The following is a 27,580-nucleotide window of genomic DNA, read 5'->3' on the forward strand; positions in this document are numbered from 1 at the left end:
AGCAATGAGAGAAGGGGGGGGGGAGGAGCCAGCCGCCAGGAAAATCAGTTATGTGGCAGGCATGGGTAAGAGTGTAATTGACTCATTAACCAGAGGCCTTGCAAAGGGGAGTGTGTGGTGGTGACAGAGGGTGAGATTGTCCTGACCTAACAACCAGAGAGGCCCTGGAAAGGGCAAAGTGTGAGTTGTAACCTCAATATATGGGCCTGATACTAGTAAGGGTGTAGTTTACATTGTCAGGGTGATGGTTCGTCACAATACAGAAGGCTAATGAATAACACATCCATGGTGACTAGAGACATTTCAGGCATGCACAAATGTCAGATAAAGACACTGTCTATAACCAACCAACATCTTTATTACATTTAGAATTTCAGGTGGGGCAGAGACTCCTGCCCTTTGTGCCTATAGACTCCTGGTTTCACTCCCCCCTGCGTTTCCTCCCTCTGGCCCGGGCTCTGGCACTCCGCTTGTCCTTCCTTTTTTGGAAAAAAAAGTATTTTTAATTTTTTTAAAATTTTATTGAGAAAAATAATAATACATACAAATAACACAAACACATCTCAAAACAATTAACACAAATATACATATAATACATATAGTCCCTACAAACTCAAACAAGACACCTTACCCACCCTGTGACCTCCCTCCACCACAGCTCGACTTCCTTAAATTTTAATTTGATTGTTTCATTGCATTTCTAAGAATCTTCATCTCTTACAACCATTCCTGTTTTCATTTTCATCTTTGCTTTACCTACTTACTTAATCTACACTTACTAGGCATATATTCATATTCTCACATCTACTTTATATATTTAATCTAAGCATATTAACATATTTTTTTAGAACAGTATTTTTATATGTAATCTTCAAAACAATTCCATTCTAGTTTTAAATTGTGATTTGTTTGGGATCTTATGGCTGCTGTTAGTTTTGCCAACTCTATGTATTCACTTAGCTTAGTTTTTTTTCTATGGAAGTCCTGAGCATTTTTTTTAACTCATCATGTATTATACACCAGAAGCTTTTAATCTTTTCACAACTCCACCAAGTGTGGATCATTGTTCCTTCAGCTTTTCCGCATTTCCAACATAAGTTGAACTTTAGTTTGTAAATTTTTGCGAGTTTGATTGGTGTCATGTACCACCTAAAGAACATTTTTATAAAGTTTTCTTTAACAGATTAGCAGGCTGTAAAGTTAATATCTACTTGCCATAGCCTCTTCCACTTTTCTAAATAGATAGTCCTGCCGATGTCTTGGGCCTATTTTATCTGCACCTCCTTTACAAATTCATCCTTCAAGTCCCACTCCAATAGGAAATCATACATTTTTGATAGAAGTTTCTTGTTATTTTTTAATAATATCGATAGGAATTTTGAATCTTTTTTACCAAAAACTCTTTTGATATCTGATTTAAAGACACTATTCAACTGATGATATTGGAGCCAATCAGATACATGTTGCCATAGCTGCCCAAATGATTTTAACTTTAATTGGCCCTGGTCTTCTGTTATCAACTGTCTATATGAGGGCCAGTGTCTTTCCATGTTCAGTTTTTTCACAGCATGTGCTTCCAGCGGGTATAACCACCAAGGAGTTTGGGGCTCCAATAATGGTTGATATCTGGTCCAGACTTTAAATAAAGCATTTCTAAGAATGTGACTGGTCAACCCGCTGTGTACTTTAGCTTTATTATAACTGAGATAGGCATGCCATCCGAATCTGTTACAGTGGCTCTCTAGATCTATGATGCTGTTCTCTCCAATGTTATCCAATCTTTTACCCAAATTAGGCATTCCGCCTCATAATATACCGTATTTTTCGCCCTATAGGACGCACCGGCCCATAGGACGCACCTAGTTTTTTTGGGGGGAAATCAAGGGGGAAAAAATTATTTCCCCCCAGGTTTGCGCAGCCATCCCCAAGCTAGAAGAGGGAGACGGAGCGCTATATAGGGCGAAAAATACGGTAGTTTCAGATTTGGCAGGGGAAGACTCCCCTCTTTCTTTCTTGTCCGTTAATAGTTTATATTTTATACGTGGTTTCTTGCCCTGTCAAATGAATCTTAACAAATCCTTCCTCCAGTCTTCAAAACATGATACTCTTTCAATTATTGGTAACATTTGAAAAAGATACAACATCTTAGGTAAAATATTCATTTTGATTATAGAGATTCTACCTAAAAATGATAGTTTTAACCTATTCCATGTCTCTAAATTTTTTTTCACTTCTTTCCCCAAAAATTATAATTATTATCAAATAGATTAAGATTTCTCATTGTTATATCAATACTGTACCTAAATACTTTGCTTTTTTCACAATTTGTAGACCTGACTCAGTTTGCAAATCCTTTTGCTCTTGTTCCAACATATTTACCATGATTTTAGTTTTAGTTTTATTTAATTTGAAACCAGAGACCTTACCAAAGTCTGCTATTTTCTCTATTGCTTTAGGAATACTTTTTCCAGGATTTTGCAATGTTAAAATTATGTCATCCGCAAAGGACCTCAGCTTAAATTCCTTTTTGCCAGTTGTAATTCCTCTTATTTATGGTTCTCTTCTCAGTTCCAAATTTAGAACCTCCAGGGTTAATATAAATAGAGGAGGAAATAGGAGGCAGCCTTGTCTCATCCCTTTTTCGATTGAGAAATGTTTTGACTTCCCTCCATTAATTATGAGACAGGCTTGTTGTTTCTGATATATCACTTTTATACCTCTGGTGTACCTTTCTCCCATCTTAGATTCATCCAAGACTTTCTGTAAAAAACCCCAAGAGAAGTTGTCAAAAGTTTTCTCTGTGTCTGTTAGCATGAAAGCAGCTTTTTTGCTAGGTTTTAATTCCAGATATTCAATTAAATCAATTACAACTCTCATATTGGTTTTCATATGTCTATTTGGTAAGAAACCCGCTTGGTCTTGATTTATAATATCTTTTAGATGTAATTTTAATCTGTTGCCCAAGATTCCCATAAATATTTTGTAATTATTGTTTAACAATGATATTGGTCTATAACTTCTTACTGACTCGTGGGGGGAACCTTGTTTATGGATCAGCACTATGTTTGCATCCTGCCAAGTCTCTGGGGTCTTTCCGTCCTGAATTATTTTATTCATCATATTTTGGAATTGTATAGCTATAATCTCCTCTAATATTTTGTAATGCATTGACGAGAGACCATCTGGGCCTGGCAATTTGCCCAATTTCAGATTTGAAATTACTTGATGCAATTCCATTCTAGTAATTGGTGCATTAAGTTGGTCTACTTTTTCTTCATTGATTTTAGGGATTTCTTTCCCTTGGAAATTACTTATAATTTCATGCTCAGCCTCCGGCCCTGCCTTATAGAGGTTTCTAAAATAATCTAGGAAAGATTTGGTTATATCCTCTTCAGTATCTATTAATTTCTCAGTTTGTAATAGTTTATTAATTTGCATTTCCTTCTGTTTCTTTTTTAGCTGCCATGCCAGCAATTTCCTGGGCTTAATGGCTAATTCGAAATTTTTTTGCCTCATCCATAAAACATTGTTCTCTATTTCTTTATTTAATAATGCTGAGAGTTGTAATTGTAATAATTTAATATTCTGGTTTGCTATTTTATCTTTGGGAGATTTCGCTAATGTTTTCTCTTCCCTTTCAATTTCTTGTCTAATTTGATTTAACTTTGCTTCTCTAATTCTTTTTTGTAATATATTTTGTTGGATATAACATCCTCATATGAAGGCCTTACTGGTGTCCCATATTATTCTAATATCCGTATTTTGTGCCATGTTAATTTCAAAGAATTCCTTTAGCAATTCTTGAGCCTTTTGTTTTATTTTCACATCATTCAGTAACTTCTCGTTCAGTCTCCAACCTCTATAGTTCTTCTTGTCACCTCTTAGTTCTAGCTCCTGGTTTCACTCCCCTCTGCGTTTCCTCCCTCTGGCCCTGGCTCTGGCACTCCGCTTGTCCTTCCTTGTGCTTCCCCAGGAGCAGGATCTTATGAGGGAGACAAATTTGCTCGGCTTCCTGCCTGATGAAAAACCAAAGAACTGAAAGTCAGGTCCAGGAAGATGTGACTGAGCCAGAGGAGGCTGAGAGGTGAATGGATAGGACTGATGGCAGGGAGATGATGTCCGGGTGGATAAAAGCATATTGTGTGAGAGATGGATACATGTGGAAGAGGAGGGAAGTGATATACGTATGCAGGTAAAGTGTTTTTATACCATGATCATTTAGTCAAATAGGTTTCTCGCAGTCACTTACAAAACCAGAAGTGAGACACATAAGGAAAAAGGGAAGGGGCGGGCGAAGGGTGTGCAGGAGAGGAGAAATGCAAGCTCAGGGTGCTTCTAGACTGTGGCTATTTTTGGGTGAGATTCAATCACATACCAGCAAAATCGGATTGTGCAGTTTTAGTTGATTGGGAGGTCTTGTGGAACAAACCCACTTCCCCAAAAGTTCAGATTTCTTTGTGATAAGGAAAGTGATAGGAAAATGTACCGAAAAGTGTAAGGGCAAGATAACTTTTATTATTTTTTATGCAATGCAATCTAACCTCCCCACAAACAAATGATAATAAATGCTCATTAAATAACCAACATTGTCTAATCTCCCTGCAAACAAATCAGAATGATTGCTCAACAAACAGGCTGTCTAGAAACAATCTCGGGTACCAGTTCTTAAAGTTATAGTTCTTTTAATTACCAGCAGGAATTAATGACTGATAATGAATGACAGTATGGCATAGTGGTTAGGGTGTTGGACTAGGACCTGGGAGACAAGGGTTCAAATCACCACTTGGCTATGAAGCTCACTAGGTGACCTTGGGCCAACCAACATCTCTCAGCTTAATCTCCCTCATGGGGGATAATATGGGGAGGGGGAGAGCCATGCACGCCAACTTGAGCTCATTGAAAGAAAGGTGGGGTGTAAAAGAACAAATGAATAAGTATTATAGTTCAGGTAACCTGATGAACTGGCTGCTGGTAGGTGGCAACTGGGGGAGGACCAAAGGCAGCTGGCCTGTCAGCAGAGATGGTGGAAGAGCCCTATTGTTCACTTTCTCTCCCTCTGCCCTGCAGCCCGATAGCATGAGAGAGAGAAGTATGTGGTGCACAAAGCTGCCGCATAGCAAACTGTATCATCGCTCTGTCTGGTGTGTTACTTTCTACTCTGCATGGGGTCTTGATGTGGCCCTGGGTCCAGAGGTGGAACTAGCTGCTCCAGCACCCAGAGTGGCGCACGGCAAGCATCCTGGGGGGGGGGCAGCGTGGCGACGTCATCCCGCCCAGGGATGACACGTGGGCCAGACCGCACCCCCCACACCCGTGCCTGGGTCTGTTTTCATATGATCCTTGGCCTAATTTTGAATGTGTGGCAAGGAGGAAAAATGGGGGGGGGGAGCAAAAGACAGAGGAAGTGCAGGGGGACACGCACAAGGAGTTTAAAGAGAGGGAGTAAAGATGATGTCAGCATCTTAAAAAGCAGAGACATCACCTTGCCAACAAAGGTCTGTATAGTTAAAGCTATGGTTTTTCCAGTACTGATGTATGGAAGTGAGAGCTGGGCCATAAAGAACGCTGATCGCCAAAGAATTGATGCTTTTGAATTATGGTGCTGGAGGAGACTCTTGAGAGTCCCATGGACTGCAAGAAGATCAAACCTATCCATTCTGAAGGAAATCAGCCCTGAGTGCTCACTGGAAGGACAGATCCTGAAGCTGAGGCTCCAATACTTTGGCCACCTCATGAGAAGAGAAGACTCCCTGGAAAAGACCCTGATGTTGGGAAAGATGGAGGGCACAAGGAGAAGGGGACGACAGAGGACGAGATGGTTGGACAGTGTTCTCGAAGCTGCCAGCATGAGTTTGACCAAACTGTGGGAGGCAGTGGAAGACAGGAGTGCCTGGCGTGCTCTGGTCCATGGGGTCATGAAGAGTCGGACATGACTAAATGACTAAACAACTGATGGCAAAGAAAGAGAGAGGAAGCGGATGATTCCACCCACCTTTGGCTGTACCCTACTTATTTTTTTGCTCTGACCCTGCCCATGACTAGCATTGAGCCCCTGAGACAAAGAATGAGGAGAAGTTCTGCTTCTCTCTGACTGGCAAGGGCTGTCTCTCTGTTTGCAAGGAAGGGCCCATTCACATTCAAGAGCCTTTAGCCAAAGCTGCCCTAGACTGAGCCTGGGACCTTGTGTGCAAAAAAATGGGGTGGGGTGTGTGTGGAGGGGGAGGCCTGTGCTCTGCCACTGTGTTGCTTTTCTCCCTCTTCATTAAGGTAAAGACTAAACGGAGGAGGGGTGTGTGCTAACCATTTCTAGGCTGTCTTGCTCCCAGTCATTCAAGGAAAGGCTGGGCATAATGCCCTCATTATGGGGGTTTCTTTTAAAGCTACGCGAAGGGCATTTAAAAATTATTATTTCCCCAGGTGTTTAGAAATTCTTAAAAATTATTCTAATGATTTTTAAAAATGCTGCTTTTATGACTTGCTGCTGGTGGTTTTTAACACTTCTTTCAATTGTGATTGCTTTTGTTTTGCTTGTTGTTGCTTTAATGGGTTATGGCATTTAAATTGCATTGTGCACTACTTAGGGAATGCTAGCTATTGGTGCTGTGTGTGTGTGTAGTTATTAAGTAAGTAATTGCAATCAGAGCCTTGAAAAAAAAAGTTTAGAAAACATGCAGCCTACAAATACACTTAAAAGAGAGCCAGAATGGTGTAGGGCTTAGAGTGTTGGACTAGGACCTAGGAGACCAGCGTTCAAATCCCCACTAAGCCATGAAGCTCACTGGGTGGCCTTGGCCCAGGCACAGTCTCTCAGCTCAACCTATGTCACAGGGTTGTTGTGTGTGTGTGGGGGAGAGAACTATACATGCCCCCTTGAGTTCCTTGGAGGAAAAAACGACTTATCAATGTGATAAATAAACTGTATAAATAATAAAATTGCAGAGGGCCAACCCAGTAAGAGCTACCACAGTGTCTTTTAAAAGTTGCCGAGATGCACACGTCTCTGAAAGTCCAGCCATGAAGGCCCTGGGCATGCTCCTCTGGTTGGGAAGTTCCAAAGTGGAGGTTCTACTCCCGCAAAGTACTTTTCTGCTTCCTCACAGACATTATTTCAGAAAATGGGTGGGGGGGACGGACTGGGAAGGTTCTCACGTCCAGGGGCAGGATGGACACATGGAAGAAGAATTTATTTAATGCAGGCAGGGCCCAGGCCATCGAGAGTTTTTTGTGGTAGTGCACAGATCCTTCGTTTGGGTCTGGAAGCAAATGATACTTGGGTGAGAAATGCTGATCATTACACATGAAGGGAGGTAGGCATGTGGAGGGAAGGCAGGAAAGATGAAGGCTGCTATAAAGCGGGGCTAGCTCTCCCATTAGGCAGGGCGAGGCAGCAGCTTTTGGAGCACCATTAAGGGGGAGAAAATTGCCAATTATTTTCATTACGAGAGGTGCCATTTTGATTTTCTGCCTCAGACACCAAAATGCCTTGGGCCATTTCTGCTAAAAAAAGGAACAAATATGGAAGAGAGAGGCACGGGGGCAGAGGATAAATGGAGGAAAGGAAGAATGAATATACGGCTCAGGGAGAAACAGACGGATTGTTGCAGGACTAGAAGCCCGTGACAGAGCAGAGGGGTTAATGCAGCCTTCTCAGAGTGGGTAGGGCATTCAGAGAGCGAGTTTAAATATATGTTTAAAATGCTGCTGCAGTATTGCATTTGTATAGCATAGTGGACAAACAGGGTGCTTCTGGAATCTAGTGTGTTAGCTAATAGTCAGAGATTTTTCTTTCACAAGCTGGTTATTGGTTTTGGTTTTAAAAAAACTTGCACTGCTTAAATGAATGTAGCTCAGTGACAGAGCACATTTCCACACATGTGAAATGTCCCTGGTCCAGTCCTTAGTATTTCCAGGTAGGACTGGGAAAGAAGGGACTTCCGGGTTGACGCGATCTGGAAATGGCGGATTCCCTCCGAGCTGCGGAGGGAATCGGCTCTACTGAGGACGGGTCTTTGCCGCGCCGGCGACGCGGGGACCCTTAAAAACCGCAGGCGCGGAAGCCTGCGGACTGAAGACTCGGCGGGTGCCTTAAGCGCCCCCCCTGATCCACGAAGAGCCTTTTTAAAGGCTGCGGAGAGGATACGGGGGTGGCGTGGCACTGAGAGTCGACCGCTACCTCGGTGGAGCGAAGCCGCGAGCCATGACCAGAGAGCGCTGACTTTCTTCCTTGAAAATCTGGACTGAAAGAATTACCCGTGAGTAAGACGGATTGGGACTTTAAAAATTTTACCCTGAATTGGAGACGACCGGGGGGTGTGCTAAAAGGAAGTCCACACCCCCCCCTTGCAGACGATCTAAGCAACGACATAAGAGCTAAGCTGGAGAGCCTACCCTTGGTGGGGTGAGTTAAAAAGGACACTAACTTTCAAGATTTAGCTAAAGGAAATTTTGTGCTGGAGAGTGGAGTTTTGGAGACCCTCTTTATGTTTTAAACAACCCCCCCTCCCGGGCTCGGGAACGTCCTGCCTTTGTGCCTGTGTAAGAGCTGCGGAGTTTGACAGCTGTCAAAGCTGCCAAACGGGCAGTTTAAAGTGGAAAAATCACTATCTAAGATCCCTCTGGATTAAGACGAGTTATAATTGAGCTAAAATTGTTGGAAACAAAGTAATAATAATAAGCTAAAGGACTGTTGGAGAAAAGACTAATACCGTATTTTTCGCCCCATAAGACGCACCGGCCCATAAGACGCACCTAGATTTTAGGGGGGGAAATAAAGGAAAAAATTTTTATTTCCCCCCCAGGTGCGCTGCGCTACACCAGGAGCTTGGGGCGTGCGGAGCTCAGCGCGCCCCAAGCTTCTGCGTGCCGGCAAGGTCTCCGCTAGCGTGGGAGAGCCGGGCGCCTCTCCCAGGGCTAGCGGACCCCTGCGCTAATCCAGAAGCTTGGGGCAAGCTGAGGTCAGCGCGCCCCAAGCTTCTGCGTGCCGGCAAGCAGTCCGCTGCCGCCCCAAGTCTCCCGCACCCGGCAGGAGGTCCCGCTGGGTGCGCGAGGCTTGGGGCGGCAGCGGACTGCTTGCGCGCACCTAGAAGCTTGGGGCTTGCTGAGCTCAGCGCACGCCAAGCTTCTGCATGCTGGCAAGCAGTCCGCTGCCGCCCCCAGCCTCGCGCACCCGGCAGGAGGTCCCGCCGGGTGCGCAAGGCTTGGGGCGGCAGCGGACTGCTTGCGCGCCCCTAGAAGCTTGGGGCGTGCTGAGCTCAGCGCGCGCCAAGCTTCTGCATCCCGGCAAGCAGTCCGCTGCCGCCCCAAGCCTCCCGCACCCGGCAGGAGGTACCGCCGGGTGCGCAAGGCTTGGGGCGGCAGCGGACTGCTTGCGCGCCCCTAGAAGCTTGGGGCGTGCTGAGCTCAGCGCGCGCCAAGCTTCTGCATTCCGGCAAGCAGTCCGCTGCCGCCCCAAGCCTCCCGCACCCGGCAGGAGGTCCCGCCGGGTGCGCAAGGCTTGGGGCGGCAGCGGACTGCTTGCGGGCCCCTAGAAGCTTGGGGCGTGCTGAGCTCAGCGCGCGCCAAGCTTCTGCATCCCGGCAAGCAGTCCGCTGCCGCCCCAAGCCTCCCGCACCCGGCAGGAGGTCCCGCTGGGTGCGCAAGGCTTGGGGCGGCAGCGGACTGCTTGCGCGCCCCTAGAAGCTTGGGGCGTGCTGAGCTCAGCGCGCGCCAAGCTTCTGCATCCCGGCAAGCAGTCCGCTGCCGCCCCAAGCCTCGCGCACCCGGTGGGACCTCCTGCCGGGTGCGCGAGGCTTGCAGACACTCGCCGGAAGCAGGGGGAGCCCTCCAGAGGGCTCCCCGTGCTTCGGGCGACAGGCTGCCGCCCCAAGCCTCGCGCACCCGATGGGACCTCCTGCCGGGCGCGCGAGGCTTGCAGGCATTCGCCCCATAAGACGCACCCCGATTTCCCCTTCATTTTTGGAGGGGAAAAAGTGCGTCTTATGGGGCGAAAAATACGGTAAGTAACCAGATTCCCCCTAGGGGGAATTCTGTGAAACTACAATGGATACAATGGCTGTGGATGGAAAGTTACTAGTGGAAATCGAAAGGATGTTTCAATTGGTGGGAATCTTACAAGAGCAGAGCTTAGCCATGAATAAACAACTTATCACTATGACCTTGGGAACAGGCAACTCTGCTGTTTGTATTGAGGACCTGAATGAGAAAGAATCCACAGCTGAATGGGAAACAATGTCTACAGAGGTGGAAGAGACCAAACAAGAAAAAGAGAAAGTAACCTTGGGAAGCAACAACCAAAAGCTGACATCTGTGGAACACAAGCAAGGAGACTCTGGGAACATATCTACCACAAGTCTGCGAAAGACGCAGAAGAAGAAGGAGGAGGTTCTGGGACAATATGGAATACAGGAACTTAAAATAAGGAAATATGATTGGGGCCTCCGTTTGGACTTTGATTTTGAAGATACAGGCTTTGTGGAAATTCTCCAGCAGTTGCTTTCAAATCTCCTTGTGGGAAGAGAATATGCTTTGATGGTGAAAGATCTTTTTCCAGACTCGACGACTGACATAAAGGACTACCAACAAGACCGGCGGAGAGGGACTGAAAGAGACTTGAAAGCCGGACTTCCGGGTTGGCGCGATCGGGAAATGGCGGATTCCCTCCGAGCTCCGGAGGGAATCGGCTCAGCGGTGGATGGGTCTTTGCCGTGCCGGCGACACGGGGACCCTTAAAAACCGCAGGCGCAGAAGCCTGCGGACTGAAGACTCGGCGGGTGCCTTAAGCGCCCCCCCTGATTCGCAATGAGCCTTTTTAAAGGCTACGGAGGGGATACAGGGGACGGCGTGGCACTGAGAGTCGACCGCTACCGCCGCTGAGCGAAGCCGCGAGCCATAACTGGAGAGCGCTGACTTCCTTCCTTGAAATTCGGACTGAAAAAAGAACCCGTGAGTAATTTGGAACTGAACTTAAAAATCTTTACCTTCTGAATTTGAGACGACCGGGGGGTGTGCTAAAAGGAAGTCCCCACACCCCCCCTTGCAGACGATCCAGAGCAATGAAATAAGAGCTAAGCTGGAGTGCCTACCCTGTAAAGGGTGAGTTTTAAAAAGACAGTAACTTCCAAGATTTAGAAAGGTAAAATTGAGCAGGAGAGTGGAGTGTTGGAAGAGTCTTTGTTTTGTGGCAAACAACCCTCCCTCCCGGGCCCGGGAGCGACCTGCTTTGGAGCCTGTATAGAGGAGCAGAATTTGACAGCTGTCAAAAGCTGTCAAATGGACTATTAATAGTGAAAAAAATCGCTGTTTAAGACCTCTCCGGATTAAAAGGAGTTACAATTGAACTAAAATTTTGGGAAACAAAGAAACAACAATAGGACAGAGGATTGTTGGAGAAAAGATTACTCAGTAACCAGATTCCCTCTAGGGGGAATTCTGTGGAATTACAATGGCTGTGGATGGAAAGATACTGAGAGAAATCGAAAGGATGTTTTCACTGGTGGGAACCTTACAGGAGCAGACTACAGCTATGAGTAAACAATTGACGACCTTGGATTTGGAAACAAGTAGTTCTGCTGAATGTAATGAGGGCCTGAGTGAGAAAGAACCCACAGCTGAATTCGAAACTATAAACAAAGAAGAGGAGAAGACAAAACAAGAAAGAGAACAAGTTATTTGGGAAAATACTAACCAGAAGCCGGCATCTGGAGAACACAAGCAAGGAGACTATTGGATTAAATCTACTTTAAGCCTACGAAAGATACAGAAGACGAAAGTGGAGGCCCTGGGACTTTATGGAATTCAGGAACTTGAAATAAAGAAGTACAATTGGGGCCTCCACATAGACTTTGTTTTTGATTATCACCAAGACTTAGGCCTTGTGGAAATTCCTCAGCAGTTGCCTTTAAATATGGGAAGAGACTATGGACTGATTGGATTGATGGTTAAGGAAATCTTTCGAGACTCGATGATAGACAAAAAGGACTACCAACAAAATTGGCGGAGAGGGACTGAAAGAGATTTGAGAGCCTCGGATGTGTGGAATCCAGGCTAAAAACTGTTATTTTGGACATGTCTTGGGAAAGGACGCAAAGCGGGGATGGGAGGGAGGGAAGTATTTAAATTTAAACAACACTCAAGACCAGGGGGTTTAGTAATAAGAAAATTATGTAAGAAAAAATGAGAAATCGAGGGAAGAGAATTGGGGTCCAACTTAGGGAAAATTTATTTTTGTTTTTTTATAAAAGGACTAATACTAAGACGGAAGAAATGCCAACTTGCTGACACAAATCTGGGAACAGGGATGCAGGGGAGGGGGTGGGGGGAAGTCAAGGACTAGGGTTAGAAAATAAGATTTTCGGGAACTATTCATGTTTGTTGTTTTTTATGTTTGTTTTGGTGTTATGTGTGTTGTTTGTGTCTATATAAAATGTGAAAACCCAATAAAAATATTTAAAAAAAAAAAAGGAAGGGGCTTCCTCACCTCTTCCTTTGCCAATTCAAAAAAAAAAATGAAAGAGACTTGAAAGCCTCGGACGTGAGGAACCCAGGCTGAGAATCTTGACTTTGGATTTTTATTGGGAAGGGACAAAAACCGGGGATGGGAGGGAGGGAAGAGGAGATTCTTAAAAACTCTTAAGACTTTTAGGTTTGGTTAATATGACTTTTAATTAAGATAAAATGAAAAATCGATGGAAGAGAACTTAAGTCCAACTTAGGAAAATCAATTTTTTTTATTAGAAAAGAGGTAATAAAATGAATAAGATGGTTAAGAGGAGAAATACCAACTTGCTGATATAATCTTGGGAACTGGGATGCACGAGGGGGGGGGGAAGTCAGGGAACAAGGTTATGAAACGAGGATCTGCTGAATTTATACATGTTTGTGTTTTGTGTTATTTTTGTGTTTGTATTGTCTTTATAAAAGCGGAAAACCCAATAAAAATTTTATAAAAAAAAAAAAAAAGGACTGGGAAAGAAACCCTGGAGAGATTGAGCTAGATGGATCAACAGACTGCCTTGGTATACAGCAGCTTCCTATGTGCCTATGCAGTTTCTGAATGTGTTTCAAGGGCAGCTCCACATAAAGCACAGTACATCACTCTAGTCTTAAAGCAACCGAATACCAGCTCTGTCAAGCCTCCTTTCTCCCTTAGTTGTCACCTGGCAGCAGCCATTCCATCAGCGGAAGAGATGGGAAGTAGGACTCATTCCATCAGCTCTGCTGAAAGACCAGCAGAAACCTCCTGCCCCTGCACTGATTCTGTGTTAAAAGAAGTACTAGTTAAGAAATGGTGCCTGAATTTTTCTCCTCCTCCTCTCCCTGTCAGGTTTTTAAAAAAATAAATAAATACATAGAGTGTAAGCTTGCAGGCAATGACTAATTGATTGTATATAAACCATTTAAATGACTGTATAGGAGCCACCCTGGGAGCCTTTTTGGCCGAAGAGTGGGGTACAAATGCTCTAAATGAATTAAAAAATAAAATAGAAACTGTGGCAAGATGAGCTTTCTCTAGAAGAGGCTGCAGCTGGCACATCAGCTGAAACTGAGCAAAATGTGAGCGGCATGCAGCCCTCAAGGCCTTTTTGGGGGGCAGCCCTCAGCATCATTAGATGCCGCCCTCTCAGCCCTTGCACTGTCTTCCCAAAGCCAGGTGAGCAAGGTGCTGGGCTTTGGGAAGGAGCCGTAAGAGCTCTGATGGGGTCCTAGAATCATCCTGCCTCATTCCTAAAGCCTAGTTAGTCCTTTCCTAGCTTTGTGAAGGAGATGTGAGGACTCTTGGACCCTGCCAGAGCTTCGCACCTCCTTCCCAAAGCCTGGTCCTCTCTTAGCTCTGACCATACAGTATGTGGTGGTTGTTGCCCAGGCAGTCTGTCTATGTGTTTGCACTGGGGTTGGGTAGGTGGGGAAGTCACAGAGAAGTGAGATTTTGTTCGATGGTGCAGACATCTCTCCTACCTTTCTCTCCTGAGCTGCTTCGATGGCTTTTTATGTCAGATTTTCTGAAATAAAAACAGTGCCCCTCATTAGAAACCCATGTTGTTTGACTCCATAAGACCATCCCCCAATTTCTGTCTGCACAGTGAAATAAGATACACAAACATGCATGCACTCCTGTACAGTTGCCCAAAGCGCTCGCTCTCTCCTCTCTGCCACAAATATTTAACATAAGATTGTGCACATGACAGTAAAAAAAAAAAACAACGCCATTGAGCCACGTCTCCATGTTAACCTGAGATAGAAAAAGAAAACAAATGAACTTTCTGTTGGTTTTCTATTTGTACTGCACCTTATTCAAGCTTAAAAAGATTTGAGGCCGTAACTACTCCATTTGCTACCGCTGAGCTGCCTAGCTCTCCATTCCTCCACCTATAAGTGTTTCAGGACACTCACCTGTGTCAGGGCACCATCATATCCTGCGTCCCGCCAACCCCAAACTCTGAGGGGAAGACCCAAGTAGCATGACTAGATATTTGAGCAAGGAGACCAGTACAGTGGTGCCTCGCAAGACGAAATTAATTCGTTCCGCAATTCTCTTCGTCTTGCGGGTTTTTCGTCTTGCGATGCACGGTTTCCCATAGGAATGCATTGAAAATCAATTAATGCGTTCCTAGGGAAACCACCTTCAGGCCAGGTCCGGGGACAGTCTGTCCCCGGACCTCTTCTGAAGGCTGGGGGGGGGGACAAGGGCTTTTCTTCCCACCCCCAGCATTTTAAAAAACCCTGGGACAGCGGAGGAGATCCGCTGTCCGGGGGATCTTAAAATGCTGGCGGGCGGCATTTTAAAATCGCCCCGGACAGCGGAGGACTTCTCCGCTGTCCGGGGCGATTTAAAAGCCCCTGGGAAGGCAGGCAGGGGGGACAAAGACTTTCGCCCCCTGCCCGCCTTCAGAAGGTGTTCCCACCCCCCCGCCCGGCTTCGCAGCAGCGCTACGAAGCCCGGCAGCTGGGGCAGCTGTTCCCGCCCCCCTCCCCCCTTCGGAACATCGTTCCGAAGTGGGGCGGCTGGGGCAGCTGTTCCCGCCCCCCTCCCCCCTTCGGAACATCGTTCCGAAGTGGGGCGGATGGGGCAGCTGTTCCCGCCCCACCTCCCCACTTCGGAACAGCGTTCCGAAGTGGGGCGGCTGGGGCAGCTGTTCCCGCCCCACCTCCCCACTTCGGAACATCGTTCCGAAGTGGGGCGGCTGGGGCAGCTGTTCCCGCCCCACCTCCCCCCTTCGGAACATCGTTCCGAAGTGGGGCGGATGGGGCAGCTGTTCCCGCCCCACCTCCCCCCTTCGGAACAGCGTTCCGAAGTGGGGCGGATGGGGCAGCTGTTCCCGCCCCACCTCCCCCCTTCGGAACATCGTTCCGAAGGGGGGCGGATGGGGCAGCTGTTCCCGCCCCACCTCCCCCCTTCGGAACATCGTTCCGAAGTGGGGCGGCTGGGGCAGCTGTTCCCGCCCCACCTCCCCCCTTCGGAACATCGTTCCGAAGGGGGGAGGTGGGGCAGCTGTTCCCGCCAGCCCTCCCCCCTTCGGAACATCGTTCCGAAGTGGGGCGGGTGGGGCAGCTGTTCCCGCCCCACCTCCCCCCTTCGGAACATCGTTCCGAAGGGGGGCGGCTGGGGCAGCTGTTCCCGCCCCCCTCCCCCCTTCAGAACATCGTTCCGAAGTGGGGCGGCTGGGGCAGCTGTTCCCGCCCCCCCTCCCCCCTTCGGAACATCGTTCCGAAGTGGGGCGGCTGGGGCAGCTGTTCCCGCCCCCCCTCCCCCCTTCGGAACATCGTTCCGAAGTGGGGCGGCTGGGGCAGATGTTCCCGCCCCCCGCTTCGGAACAGCGTTTTAAAATGCTGGGGGTCGGCAGCGAACGCTCCCGACCCCCAGCATTTTAAAACCTCCCCGGGACAGAGACTTCTCTGCTGTCCCTTGGAGATTTTAAAATGCTGGGGGTCGGCAGCGAACGCTTCGCTCCCGCCCGCCAGCATTTTAAGATCGCCCGGGGCAGGTGGGGGGAAGGCAGGCGGGGGGGAGCAAAGACTTTTGCCCCCCGCCGGCCTTCAGAAGAGGTCCTCTTCTGAAGGCCGGCTGTGGGCGAAAGTCTTTGCTCCCGACCGCCAGCATTTCCCTATGGGCTTTCGTCTTGCGATGCAAGCCCATAGGGAAATTCGTCTTGCGAAGCGCCTCCAAAACAGAAAACCCTTTCGTCTTGCGGGTTTTCCGTCTTGCGAGGCATTCGTCTTGCGGGGTACCACTGTATTAGCCAGGGAGCTGTCCAGCAGTATCTGAGCTGTGAAAGCAGGTCCAGTGTGTGGTGAGCTGGAGCAGCTAGGGCACTGTCCATCAGTAGCTGAATTTGCAAGGGCCTGGTGAAGGAGCTGTTCAGTCAAAGATACTGTACCAGGAGCTATCCGATGGAGACTGAAGAGTGTTATATTAGACTTGGCTACCAGGCTTCTTCCTGGTAACTCAGCAGGATCCTGATCTGCAGTTCATACCACTGCTTGCCTCTTCCTCTGAAGTATTTGGGCTCAACCAGACTTCCTTTTGTGTCTAGGCACAGTCCCACGTTATAAAGCTTTGAAAAGCACCATGTCCGAGTGCTTGCTTTTTTTTTTTGCACTGATGCTTTCCTTACGAAAACTTGCTCTTTACCTCTGAATCGGAGCAAACAACAATCTGCAGAAAACCGGAATTGCTGTTTGTTCCTATTTGGCATTAAAGAGCAGGTTTTCAAAGGGGCAGTGGTGGAGCAAAAGAAAAAGTGCTCTTTAAGATGAAGACCTGTGCCTAGAAAGCACGGCACAAATGGAAGTGTGGATGAGCCCTTTGTTTGTTTGTGTGAAACATTTGAATATCACCAACCTATTTGGATTTCAGGCTGGCACACAATCCATTTATATCATAACATAATCAGCAGCAATATAAGAATGCAATCCTCTTTAAAAAAAAAGTGACAAAAACAAGACCAAGCTGTAGCAGTTTATAATCCCTGGGTGAACAGAAATGCTTTTGCCTGGCTCTGAAAAGAGCACACAGCTCTGCGCTTTTATGGCTTATTGATGTCTCCCAACATTATTATTATTTCCTGATGATAACACTAAAATGAGAAATTGAGGGGAGGTAAGTGTCTTGCGTTTAGATTCAACTTGTTCTCATTTCAGGAATGAAGTTCCTCTACATCAAAGCCTAAGCAAATATCAGGCCACTGAAGAAGGCTCTGTTGAAAAGCTTTTGGCCAAATTGTTATTAAGGAACACTCATTTCCATATGCTTTAATGGGCATTTTGCCTTTATAAAGGTGATAAGAATGCTTGCTTTAATATTTTTACCCTGACTCTTATGAGTGGGATAAAATTATTTTTTTGTTACATAAACTTGATACAGTTCTTCTCCTTAACATTTTAAAGTTGAGCATGGTTAAGAACAAGGTAAAACTTGGAAGTTTCTGCTGAAAGGGTTGCAACATAGGCACCTGGGGAGCATCTTTTTGGAGAGGATTCTGTAATTGAGGGTAGAGGAAAGCCCTCTCCCTTGTAATTAAATAGTGTACATGCTGAGCTTCAGTGTGTTCTCTGCTTCTGGCACCTCAAGGGTGATAGTGGCAGGTCCAGAGCTAGGGTGGGTTTTTTGGGAGGTTGCTGGGTCCTTCACAATTCCAGCCTCCTCAGGCAGGGTGTGGGCTGGGAATCCCGGGAATTCCTCTGGGAATCCTGATGCTCTGTGGTTCCAGACAATCTGGGCTGGGGGATGGAGTCTACTGTCATCTGGAGGCCATGATGATGCCCATCCTTGTTCTAATGGAATGACTCCAGTCATCATGTTAATGATTGAGGAAGGGAGACCATGGAAGTAGTATATCCCCCATGCAACAATAGCAACTTCCCCAGAATCCTCCCCAATATTTTCTAAGCAGGGTCAGCCCAAGACATTTTTCTGCCTGAGGCAAAGGACAAAGTTGTGCAGCCCACGCCCAATTCCCCAAGTATAGAGGCAGGTTGAATCTTTCTTCAACACTTGTAACATTATCCTCCACCACTGTTGAGATTGACAGGCTAGTTTAGGCGGTGTACACAACTCTGTCTTCCATCAGATTGGAATGGCCAGGGGGCTGATGCTGCTGATCCCACCTCACAGCCCTCAGAAGACACTGCCTTACTCTTCCCAATGGTAGGACTGGTCCGGAGAAAGATGAGAGACTGCACAACTTTCCCAGCTATGCACTCCCCCTGAGGCCACGCAAGCTATCCCTCTTGATACCTCTTAGTCTGGGAGCCACTTTTCTCGCCAACGTAGCTCTTCCGGTTGGGACTCAATTCAGCGGCCTCCTTTTCTGACTTCTCAGCCAGCTCCTGGGCCTCTAGAGGCAGTTCAGGATCCTTTGTGAGTGTGTTCTCTGATTTGGAAGGCAGTGCTGGTGTTAGAGGCTGGAGGCTGCCCGAGCTGTCTGAAGATATGATTGGCTCACATGTTTTCTTGGTCTCAAATTCCTGGGCACTGGCCATTTTGGTGGCAGTGTGAATATTCCAATTGCGCTTTCCTGAAGATGCATGTTTAGGAGATGAACTCTGAGGAAATGGAAAATGGGGCATTCAGCCAGGGAGAAAGATGACCAAAGAGTCATGACTTTCAGCTCCAAATCCCACCCTCCATGTACAGATATTGCTCCAGTTCTCTAAACCACCAGCGAGGCAGCAGGAGGTTGGGCTTTGAAGCCCTTGATGTCCCACCTGAGACACAGGTACAGGGTTCATCCTTAACCCACTCTTCCCCAGGATGCAAACCCAGATATATAAGGCCTGCTCCATTTCCCTCTTCTTCCCATTCTGTTCCCCACCAATTCCCAGGGGCCAGAGCTTACTGACCTTGAGAGCATTCTTCACTTTGCCTTTGAGAGGCAGTGATGGAGCTGACGAACTAGGTTTCAGGCTTTTGGGCTTCTTCCCTTTCTTCTTCTTCGGATGCTCATCAAGGTTTTCTTCGGAGGGCGGCCGCAGCATTTGGACAATCCTGACCCAGGCATCAAAGAGATCACCTCGCTTGTCTGACTCACACAGCTGGAGGTAGAAGGTGCGGCCACTCACCAGCTTGAACCGCAGCTGCTTTTTCTCTGCATTGTGGATGCTGATCTTGACGTAACGCAAAGGGAATAACCTGCATAGGTGTGTGTGTTGAGGGAGTGAGATTGGGAACAGTTAAGGCTTTAAAAACTGCAGCTTACTGTTCTGCACCACTGAAATGATCATCTGTAAGGAAGAAAGCAATGAAAGTTAATCTGTAAGAAAGCAGATGCTCTGTCTCAGTAGCTCAGCAGCAGAGCATCTGCTTGGCTTGCAGAAGGTCCCAGGTTCAATCCTGGGTCATCTCCAGGCAGGGCTGGGAGTGTTTTCTGTGTGAAACCCCGGTGACCTGGTGCCAGCCAATATCGACAATACTGGGCTAGATGGACTGTTGATATGAATCTGTACAAAGCGATTTCCTATGTTTCTATGTGTACTCTTTCCAATCCAAGATAATTTATTCATTTGTATCTTTAATAGCAGGGAGGATGAATCATGTGGTCTAGTAGTTTGAAATACTTGTTATAAGCTTGCTCATACAGTGGTACCTCAGGTTACAGACGCTTCAGGTTACATACGCTTCAGGTTACAGACTCCGCTAACCCAGAAATAGCACCTCGGGTTAAGAACTTTGCTTCAGGATAAGAACAGAAAGCACACGGCGGCAACACAGCAGCAGCGGGAGGCCCCATTAACTAAAGAAGTACCTCAGGTTAAGAATAGTTTCAGGTTAAGAACGGACCTCCAGAATGAATTAAGTTCTTAACCCGAGGTACCACTGTATACATTTTGAAAAGCCCAATGTTGTGCGATTTCATGGAGTTGTCTTCACAGAATTTGCATTAGGATGCAAATACCAACTCCCCCCCCCCCTCAAGTTAGCCTTACTCTGGGGTTAGTTTCTCAGCTGCCAAAAGGATAGGGAGGAACCTGGGGCTTACTCTTCACTCATCTGTGATTTCACCAACGAAGCAAAAGTTTTAGGAAGAACAAACCTCCAGTGCTTGCTGTACAGGGAAAAAAAGTCTGCTTTTGTCACCATCCTTTTCATGTTGAAGTCATGCTAGTACAATGATAACTGGAATTTTTGCCATCAACCTTTTACAAAAACAATCATCCTCAAAGCACATGGCTGTTGGCATTTCAAGCAGGGAGGCATCCCCACAATATCCTCCAATTCAGCCACAGGTTTGCTGGTGATGAGGACACAGTTCCCACTAAAGCCATTTGGGCAAATACAGAACAACCAGAACAGGTGAATCTAGGTTCCAGGGCTGAGCCATAGAGACCTGTGACTCAAATTAAGCCCTACTTCCCTTGCTTCCTGTGATGTGCTATGGAAATTCACTGAGCATGGGATATTGTCACCTGGGCATGCCCCTGATGCCACTGCAGAAAGACTCACCTGGTTAGCTCATATCTTGGTGGTGGGTGACGGTGGAAGATGCTTTTCGCCTTTGTAGTGTGCTCTTCAGATGGGGCAATGGGCCGTGCCAGGAGCAGCACATTTGGGATCAGCAGGACAGGGCTTGTAGAGGTAATGCCAAGAGTCACAATATGCTCCTGGTTGTGGATCTCAACTGGGCCACCTTGTTTGCTGATCTGAGGGTTACAAGATAGACTTAACACACAGTTTACCACCTTCTAAAAATGGACAGTATCTCAACCAGCCTCCCCCAACTTGGTGCCCCTCTAGATGTTTTGTAACACAACTGCAATAATCTCAGATGGTTGGCCATGCTGTTGGTGGGGCTGATGGGAATTGCAGTAGAAAAACATCTGGAGGGCACTAGGTTGGGGAAGTCTGGATGAATCCTTATTGCTAGTGTTTGTGTTTGGAGAGGGACTAACCTGCAGTGGAAATTACATGTACTTTCCTTTGCTGCCTGCCCTTTAAAATTTTATTTTCATTGGGTGATATTCAACTAATTTTTAACCAGTATAGACTCAGGACAGACAAAAAAAAAAAGCACTTCTTCATGCAGTGCGTAGTTAAAACTATAGAATTTGCTCCCACAGGAAGTAGTGATGGCCAGCAGCTTAGACAGTTTTAAAAAGAGGATTAGATAAATTCACAGAGGATAAGACTGTCAATGGCTACTAGCTATGTTGTCTACGCTCTTCGGTTGGAGGCAGTAAATGATTCTGAATACCAGTTGCTGGAAACCACAGGAGGGGAGAGTGCTCTTGAGCTCAAGTCTTGCTTGCAGGCTTCCCGCAGGCAACTGCTTGGCCACTGTGAGAACAGGATATTGTGCTAGATGGGCCACTGGCCTAATCCAGTAGGCTCTTCTTATGTTCTTATCCACCGAAATTAATGAACATGACTAACTTAAATCCATTCCTTTCAATGGGTGTCCTCTGAGTAAAGGTTAGTTAAATATCACCCTTACAGTATCATATGTATTGCATATGAGATTTCAGTGGGACCTAAGTGCAACGAAGTCTGGATTGAACTCAATGTATTTGTGGAGAATCTAGTGAATATAGAAACTGAATATAATTTCCTTCTGACATTCTTCCAGCTATGAAGGCTGAAATATATATATGAACGACTTAACCCCAAAGGGTACAAGTTGGTATTTAACATAATTGCCTCAAAATCCATCAACAGACATAGGCTGGTAGCTTGGAACAGAAAAAATGGTAGAACGTTACCAAGTGCCTATAGCTGGTGAGCTGCATTTGCCTGATGCATCACAAATCATGCAGGCTCGAACTAATCCCAAACAACCAATCACAACTAATCTGTGATGTGTGGATAATAATTCAGGGGTAGCCAAACTGGAGCCCTCCAGATGTTGGAATATAACACCCATCATCATCGGCCATGCTGGTTGGAGCTGAGGGAAGTCGTAGTCCAACAACCCCTGCAGGGTGCCATGTTGGCTCCCCTTGGAATAATGATACACTAGCCAAGAGCAGAACTTTTAAGGCCCCGGAACCTATCATTTTAGGAATGAAACCATTTACCTAGCCTTGCTGGCCTGCACCTCTCCTTTGTGCCTGTTTAGATTCCTGCCTCCTACACCCGCACCAAACCTCCCAGGGGCTTACCTGGATAAAGTCACTTTCAAACATGGGGGAAAACTGGAACATTCCATATTCCCCCTGGCGCAGCTGGCGCTGGAGGGGCCCCATTTTCCTGGTGAAAAAGGTTTTCCCATGGCTTGCTTCTGTGCCTGGCATCTTGGAAAACAGCAAAGATTAAACTGAGAAATGGGGCCAACTTTTCTAAGCATCTGTCGTGGTAGTCAACTAAGTTTTACTCAGCATAGGCCCATTGAAATCGAAGGTCCCCCACTTGGTCATGCTCATTCAGTTTCAATGTGCCTACCACCCTTGGTTTTCAGATTCAAGTTTCCCCGTGCAAAGTTTGGTATTTGTAGAGGCAATGAAAGCTTTTCAGCTTCAAAATGTGGCCTTTTGCTCTTGCTAGGGTAGTGAATGCTTCAAATTCAAAATCAATGAAAAGAGCAAAGTTTTGTGGGAAGAGTGCTTATTTACCCTGTTGTAATGGTAGGAATCAAAAGCACCCCCCCAAGCCTATCTTGCTTCAGAGGGATACAACAGGGCTCAGAAGCAGTGTAAATTGAATATTATACCAACATACTGTTTGAATTCCAGGCCAAATCCAGTGCTAGCTTCAAACCTTTAGGGCCCTAAACCAGGGATTTGGAACCTCAGCCTTGAAAGCAGTCCTCTGGCTTCTCTGTTTGTCCCTTGGGACTCTTATCCAACCACACCCCTTTCCAGGCTGCACCCTTAAATGGCTCTGCTCTGTGGAGATGTGGAACCTGTGACTCTCCCAAATATTGCTAAACTGCAACTCCCATCAGCCCCAGCAAATGGCCAGGGATGGTGGGCCCTGGTGGGGCAAAGGTTCCTCACACTTGCTTTAGTTGCCCCACCCACCCATCCCGGCTGGAATATGTACTTGCACTGATGGAGAGAGATGTGCAGGATGTGGTTGTAGGTAGAAACCTTTGGCTTTGGCTAAGAGTCACACCTGTTGCTCTGCCCGCTTCTTCCTCTGGCCCTGCCCATCCCTGCCATGTGGCCCCCAGGAGGTTGCCCATAAGGGAGTTTGGCCCTCAGGTTGCAAAAGGTTCCTCACTCCAGCGCTAAACAGTTTGGTACCAGGCAGCATACCTTAAGGACCACCTCCTTCCATGCAAACCTGCCAAGGTAGTCACATTAATGCTGAAAGCTGTACCACACTTCCATTGGAGGTACACAATGCCAGGTATGTGATACAGGGCCTTCTCAGGACTCACTCACACTTCCACTTGTCCCATGATTTCTAGTCACGGGTCCAATAGTGTGGTGTTGTTGTTGTTGTTTATCGCGCCACTTTCCCTGGGAAACCCCACTGTTTACCAGTGAATTGGAACAAACGTCAATCTACAGAAAACCCAACTTTTTTGTGATTCAGCACTAAACCGTGGGGTTTCCCGGAGAAAATGGCAGGACAAAAAAAGGAACTTTTGAACCTGTGACTAGAAATCCACAAACAGAAGAAGGACGAGCCCTTTAAGTTTGCCTAGGTAGCCCTCCCTGGAGCACTCTGCCTCTCTTCACAGCTGCTTCACAGAAGTGGTGGTGGTGGGGTCTAGTGTGCACCCTCCTCCCTCCTCTTCCTTACAGTCAGCAACCTCTGCCCCCCCTCCATGATTTCCCACCAGACACAGGAGGAGGAAGTTGGCATTCTGATTAACACTGGAGTGGCCGCTTATATATCCTCAAAACAGACAACAAATGAGGGCAGAGTGCCAGCTTGCCCTCCGCCCCCTCCTGAAAAGAGGCAGTGACTGCTGCTGAGAGGTCAGGGACACAATGGCGCCCCTCCCTGCCAGCTTCCTCCTCCTCCTCCTCCTTTAGCTTTAAACAGGACTTAGGCCAGATATTTCCTCTGACAGTCCTTCGAATAGACAGCTGTCCTCTGTAAGGTAGGAGACCTGGCCACCCTACAGGCAGCTGCCGAAATAGTAATTGCCCACAATGCTCTGAGGTCCTGTCGCATCCCTCCACAGCATTGAGGGCAATTACACTAATTACCACTCAGTGCTAGTTTGAGAGCTGGAAAAAGGGGGTCCTGGAGTGTGGCATCATCATCATCAGGCTCTTAGTAGCTGCCCAAGGATGTTGCCTGCTGACACACTAGGCCTGCTTTCAGCTAGCTGCAAAGACCTGATTCTTCCAACACACACTTGAGCTAGAAGGGGAGGGGGGTTATTGTTTTGTTCTGTTCTTGTTTTTATTATGTATTTTGTCTTATCCTGTATTTTTATGCTGTGAACTGCCATGAGATGTATGGGTGAAGGGCAGTATACTACTACTACTACTACTACTACTACTACTGCTGCTGCTGCTGCTGCTGCTACTACTACTAATAGAAGTGAAACTGTTTTTTGTTGGCTGTGCTGCTAATTTTAATATTATTGACGGTCTTTTTACTGTGCCCCTTGTGATTTTATGCTGCTGTCCTTTTAATGATTACATGATTGCTTTTAATGTTATCCAGCTTGCGATGTCTTTGACTGAAAGACAGGACATATTTTATCCTAACAGCAACACAATGAGCATATCTGCATTGCATGCCATTCTAACCCCACCCCCAGTATCAAAGGGATTGTAGTTCTAGTTCTCAGTGTTCTTTATGGTCAGAAATCTCTAGACCTCCTCAAAATAACTAGAAACTCCAGGATTCTCTGGCTAGAACGAATGACCATGAGAGTTCAATATTGCTTTATAAATACAGCCTGTTAATTATAGTAGTTGGGGAAGGCTGGGGGGGGAGGGGACACGCACACACAAAGAGAGAGAGAGAGAGAGAGAGAGAGAGAGAGAGAGAGAGAGAGAGACCAGTTTGCCCAGGGCTATCCAGTAAGATCCATGGCTGAGCTGGAATTTGAACCTGGTCCAAAGCTAACACCACCATACCACCATCCTTTTTGCCTTCATGGAAGGGACTGAACCTTTTGCCTGTTATTTGACTCTAGTACTAATAGGATCTTTGGGAGCAGTGGATATAGCTTACAAGCCCTTTGCTGGCACTAAAAAAGCTTCATTTTAGTGGGTTTAAAAGTTCATTTTTTACTGCAAACTCTGGAATCTGGTAGGCCAGGAATAGCTAACACTGTGCCCCCAGATGCTGTTGAACTTCTGCTCTCATCAGCTATGGCAAGCATGGCCATTGGCCAGGGATGATGGAAACTGTATCATCATCATCATCACCATCGCCATTTATATCCAACCTTTCCTCCAAGGCACTCAAGGCGGTGTAAATAGTTCTCCCCATTTTATCCTCACAACAGCCCTGTGAGGTAGGTTAGACTGAGGGTGAGTGACTGACCCAAGGTCATCCAGTGAGCTTCATAGCTGAGTGGGCATTTGAACCCCACTAGTCCAACACACTAACCACCACACAGCACTGTTGTTGTAACCAGCAGCATCTGAAACCCTTGCCTGACATTAGCTTCTCCTTTCTTAAGAGTCTAGCTTCACTGGGGGTTCACCTTGGAATCTGTTTTAAATACCTGGGCTCAGACCTAGAACCTTCAGAACAGAACAGAGTGCCTCTGTGAAAATGCAAAGAGCCTTTGTTAACCTCTGAATAATCGTAACTTGGTACCATATTCCTGGGATTAGGGGAAGGACCTCCAGACCAGCAGACACAGCTTCTACAAAGATTTGAGGCCCAGCAATTCTTTTATTTTAAACTCTTAAACTTTTACCCTGTCCCACACCCCAGACACTTACCTGTGCTCACTCTACTCATGTTATCTTCTTGTCTATCAGATTCTGTTATTCAGAGCCTCCTCTTTTGTCACACTGGCAGGTGTTTTATGACATCACTGATGTCTCTATTGCTTCTTTAGCCCAATCATTGCTCACCTGGTTTACAGGTGACGAAGTGGGTCAGAGAGATCATATAAAATAATTAATCTATGTAAATCAGTGGCTGAGCAGAGCTTTGAACTCAGACTGCTGTCCAGCAGGATGTAGATGACAAAGCTTAAAATCCAGTGATAGATGATATAAAGTTTGATACAAACTTTAGATCCGTGTGTGTGTGTGTGTGTGTGTGTGTGTGTGTAATAACCTGTAGAGAAGGTAGGAAGAAAACAGACCACATAAAACACAATATAGGATGTTAAGTATACTATTAAATAAAGAATTAAAAACAATGCAATTTTTAAAAATGAGAAATATAAAATAATTATATTAAAATGGTAAAAAATAATAATGTAAGGTGTTAATAATTTTAAAATTAAGGCAAGATCCTGTGCCAACAAGATTGAGTCCCATCAAGCTGCTTTGAATCACATCAGGGAAATAGGATCCTGTTGATCAGGTTCTGAGTTCAGAGGTGCAAGATTCAAGTTCAGCTCCTATATGAGTCCTCCTTTCTGATCACAAGCCATGGGAAGTACCAGCTAAAACATGGCTTTGTAGATGCAGTTGGTTGTGGTTATAAAAGGGCTTTCTCAGTGATAGCCTCAGCTTTTTGGCATGCTATCTATAAGGAGAGGCAGGCAGGTCCCAGCCCTGCAGATGCAAATTAGCAGGGGACAGGTCTCCTGAATCTTAAGAGTTGTGTCGAAAGTGGGAGTTTGGAAAGTGCAGGTTTTCTCACCTTTTTATGACAAGTAGGACCTGCCAAAATTACTACTTCCCTGCCCCTCTCCACCCTACTCCCTATAGCTACTGCTGCCTCAGACTGAGAGAAGAGTAGGGCAACCCCAGGCATTCACTTGCTTGCACTACAGCAGCTGCCTAAATTATGGGCTGCAAGGTGGAGGCTTTGGCTTTATTGATCACCAGTCTGCTGTTGCTTTGGGGTGAGGAAGGGATCCAGTCAGTGGCCCCCTTAGCCTCAATTCCCCATTCTTGAAATGGACAGAGAGGTGACCAGTTTAACCGTATGGTGTAGTGACAGTGAATCAAGAAATGGAGTATATTGCATTTTATCCAAACCAAAGACCCATTGAAACCATCCTTCTTTTCCCCCAGATGGGGGTGTAGCTGGCAAACCAGCCAAATCTCCTTTGTTATCTGTTGCTTGTGCCTTGTTGAGCCTACTGCCAAGCACCTTAACGGGGTGGACCTAAGTTCAATCATGGAAAGGGGGAGAATAATTCTCCCCCCATCCACTCTCTCCATAACATGCCTCCCTCTTGCTTGTCTTTTAAAAAATTATTCTGATCTATAGCTCCTGAAGCTTTAGTATTTTCTGGAAGGGAAAGATTCTCCAACCCTTTCATTATTCTGGCTGCTCCTTTCTGCACCTTTTCAAACTCTGTGCTGTCTTTTCTGAGAAGGTGTGATTAGAGCTTCATGTCTCAGTGCCATTGAGCTTGTTGCAAGCACTAGAGAGAATCATGAGGCTTACCTCTTGTTCCTTTTAGCCACACGAGGGTGCTGCCTGAACACTTGAAAGGCTGTATTTAAATGACATGACTATGTTTGCTCATTTTATTGAGTGGGGGGAGGACAATGAGGTCAGCGGCCAGGCAGCAGCATCCAGTGCAGGCATAGTCAACGT

The 27,580-nt window shown here is 46.5% G+C and overlaps 2 protein-coding genes across 8 annotated transcripts in view; one reads left to right on the plus strand and one right to left on the minus strand.

Annotated features, from left to right (window-relative positions):
- The window catches only part of LOC308571108 (acid-sensing ion channel 2), a 403,467-nt gene that overhangs the window by 81,971 nt on the left and 293,916 nt on the right, over positions 1-27,580 (plus strand). The gene's annotated exons all lie outside the window — the stretch shown is intronic.
- On the minus strand, positions 339-27,522 carry LOC308571208 (uncharacterized protein). Of its 3 annotated transcripts, none has more exons than XM_081166744.1 (9): positions 27,428-27,522; positions 25,795-25,929; positions 22,090-22,221; positions 20,438-20,634; positions 18,838-19,126; positions 18,233-18,540; positions 13,954-13,997; positions 3,879-4,016; positions 339-479 (listed from the first exon to the last, which is right to left on the minus strand). In XM_081166744.1, exons 3-8 carry the CDS (start codon positions 22,219-22,221, stop codon positions 3,901-3,903), a joined length of 1,086 nt encoding a protein of 361 aa, XP_081022870.1. In that variant the 5' UTR covers positions 25,795-25,929; positions 27,428-27,522; the 3' UTR covers positions 339-479; positions 3,879-3,900. The 3 variants fall into 3 exon arrangements, with proteins under 3 accessions (XP_081022870.1, XP_081022872.1, XP_081022871.1); XM_081166746.1 differs by having other exon boundaries at positions 3,858-4,016; positions 27,428-27,517; XM_081166745.1 differs by lacking the exon at positions 25,795-25,929 and having other exon boundaries at positions 27,428-27,448.

This window comes from Podarcis bocagei (assembly GCF_964188305.1).
Source record: "Podarcis bocagei genome assembly, chromosome: 13".
NCBI lineage: Eukaryota > Metazoa > Chordata > Lepidosauria > Squamata > Lacertidae > Podarcis > Podarcis bocagei.

Excerpts from the sequence above, each read along its gene's own strand:
- LOC308571208 (XM_081166744.1), bottom strand. The coding sequence starts at position 22,221 with ATGCCAGGCACAGAAGCAAGCCATGGGAAAACCTTTTTCACCAGGAAA. Across the intron at positions 20,635-22,089 it reads TTGAAAGTGACTTTATCCAG|ATCAGCAAACAAGGTGGCCC; the intron begins GTAAGCCCCTGG and ends TGTAACCCTCAG. Across the intron at positions 19,127-20,437 it reads CCAAGATATGAGCTAACCAG|GTTATTCCCTTTGCGTTACG; the intron begins GTGAGTCTTTCT and ends ACACCTATGCAG.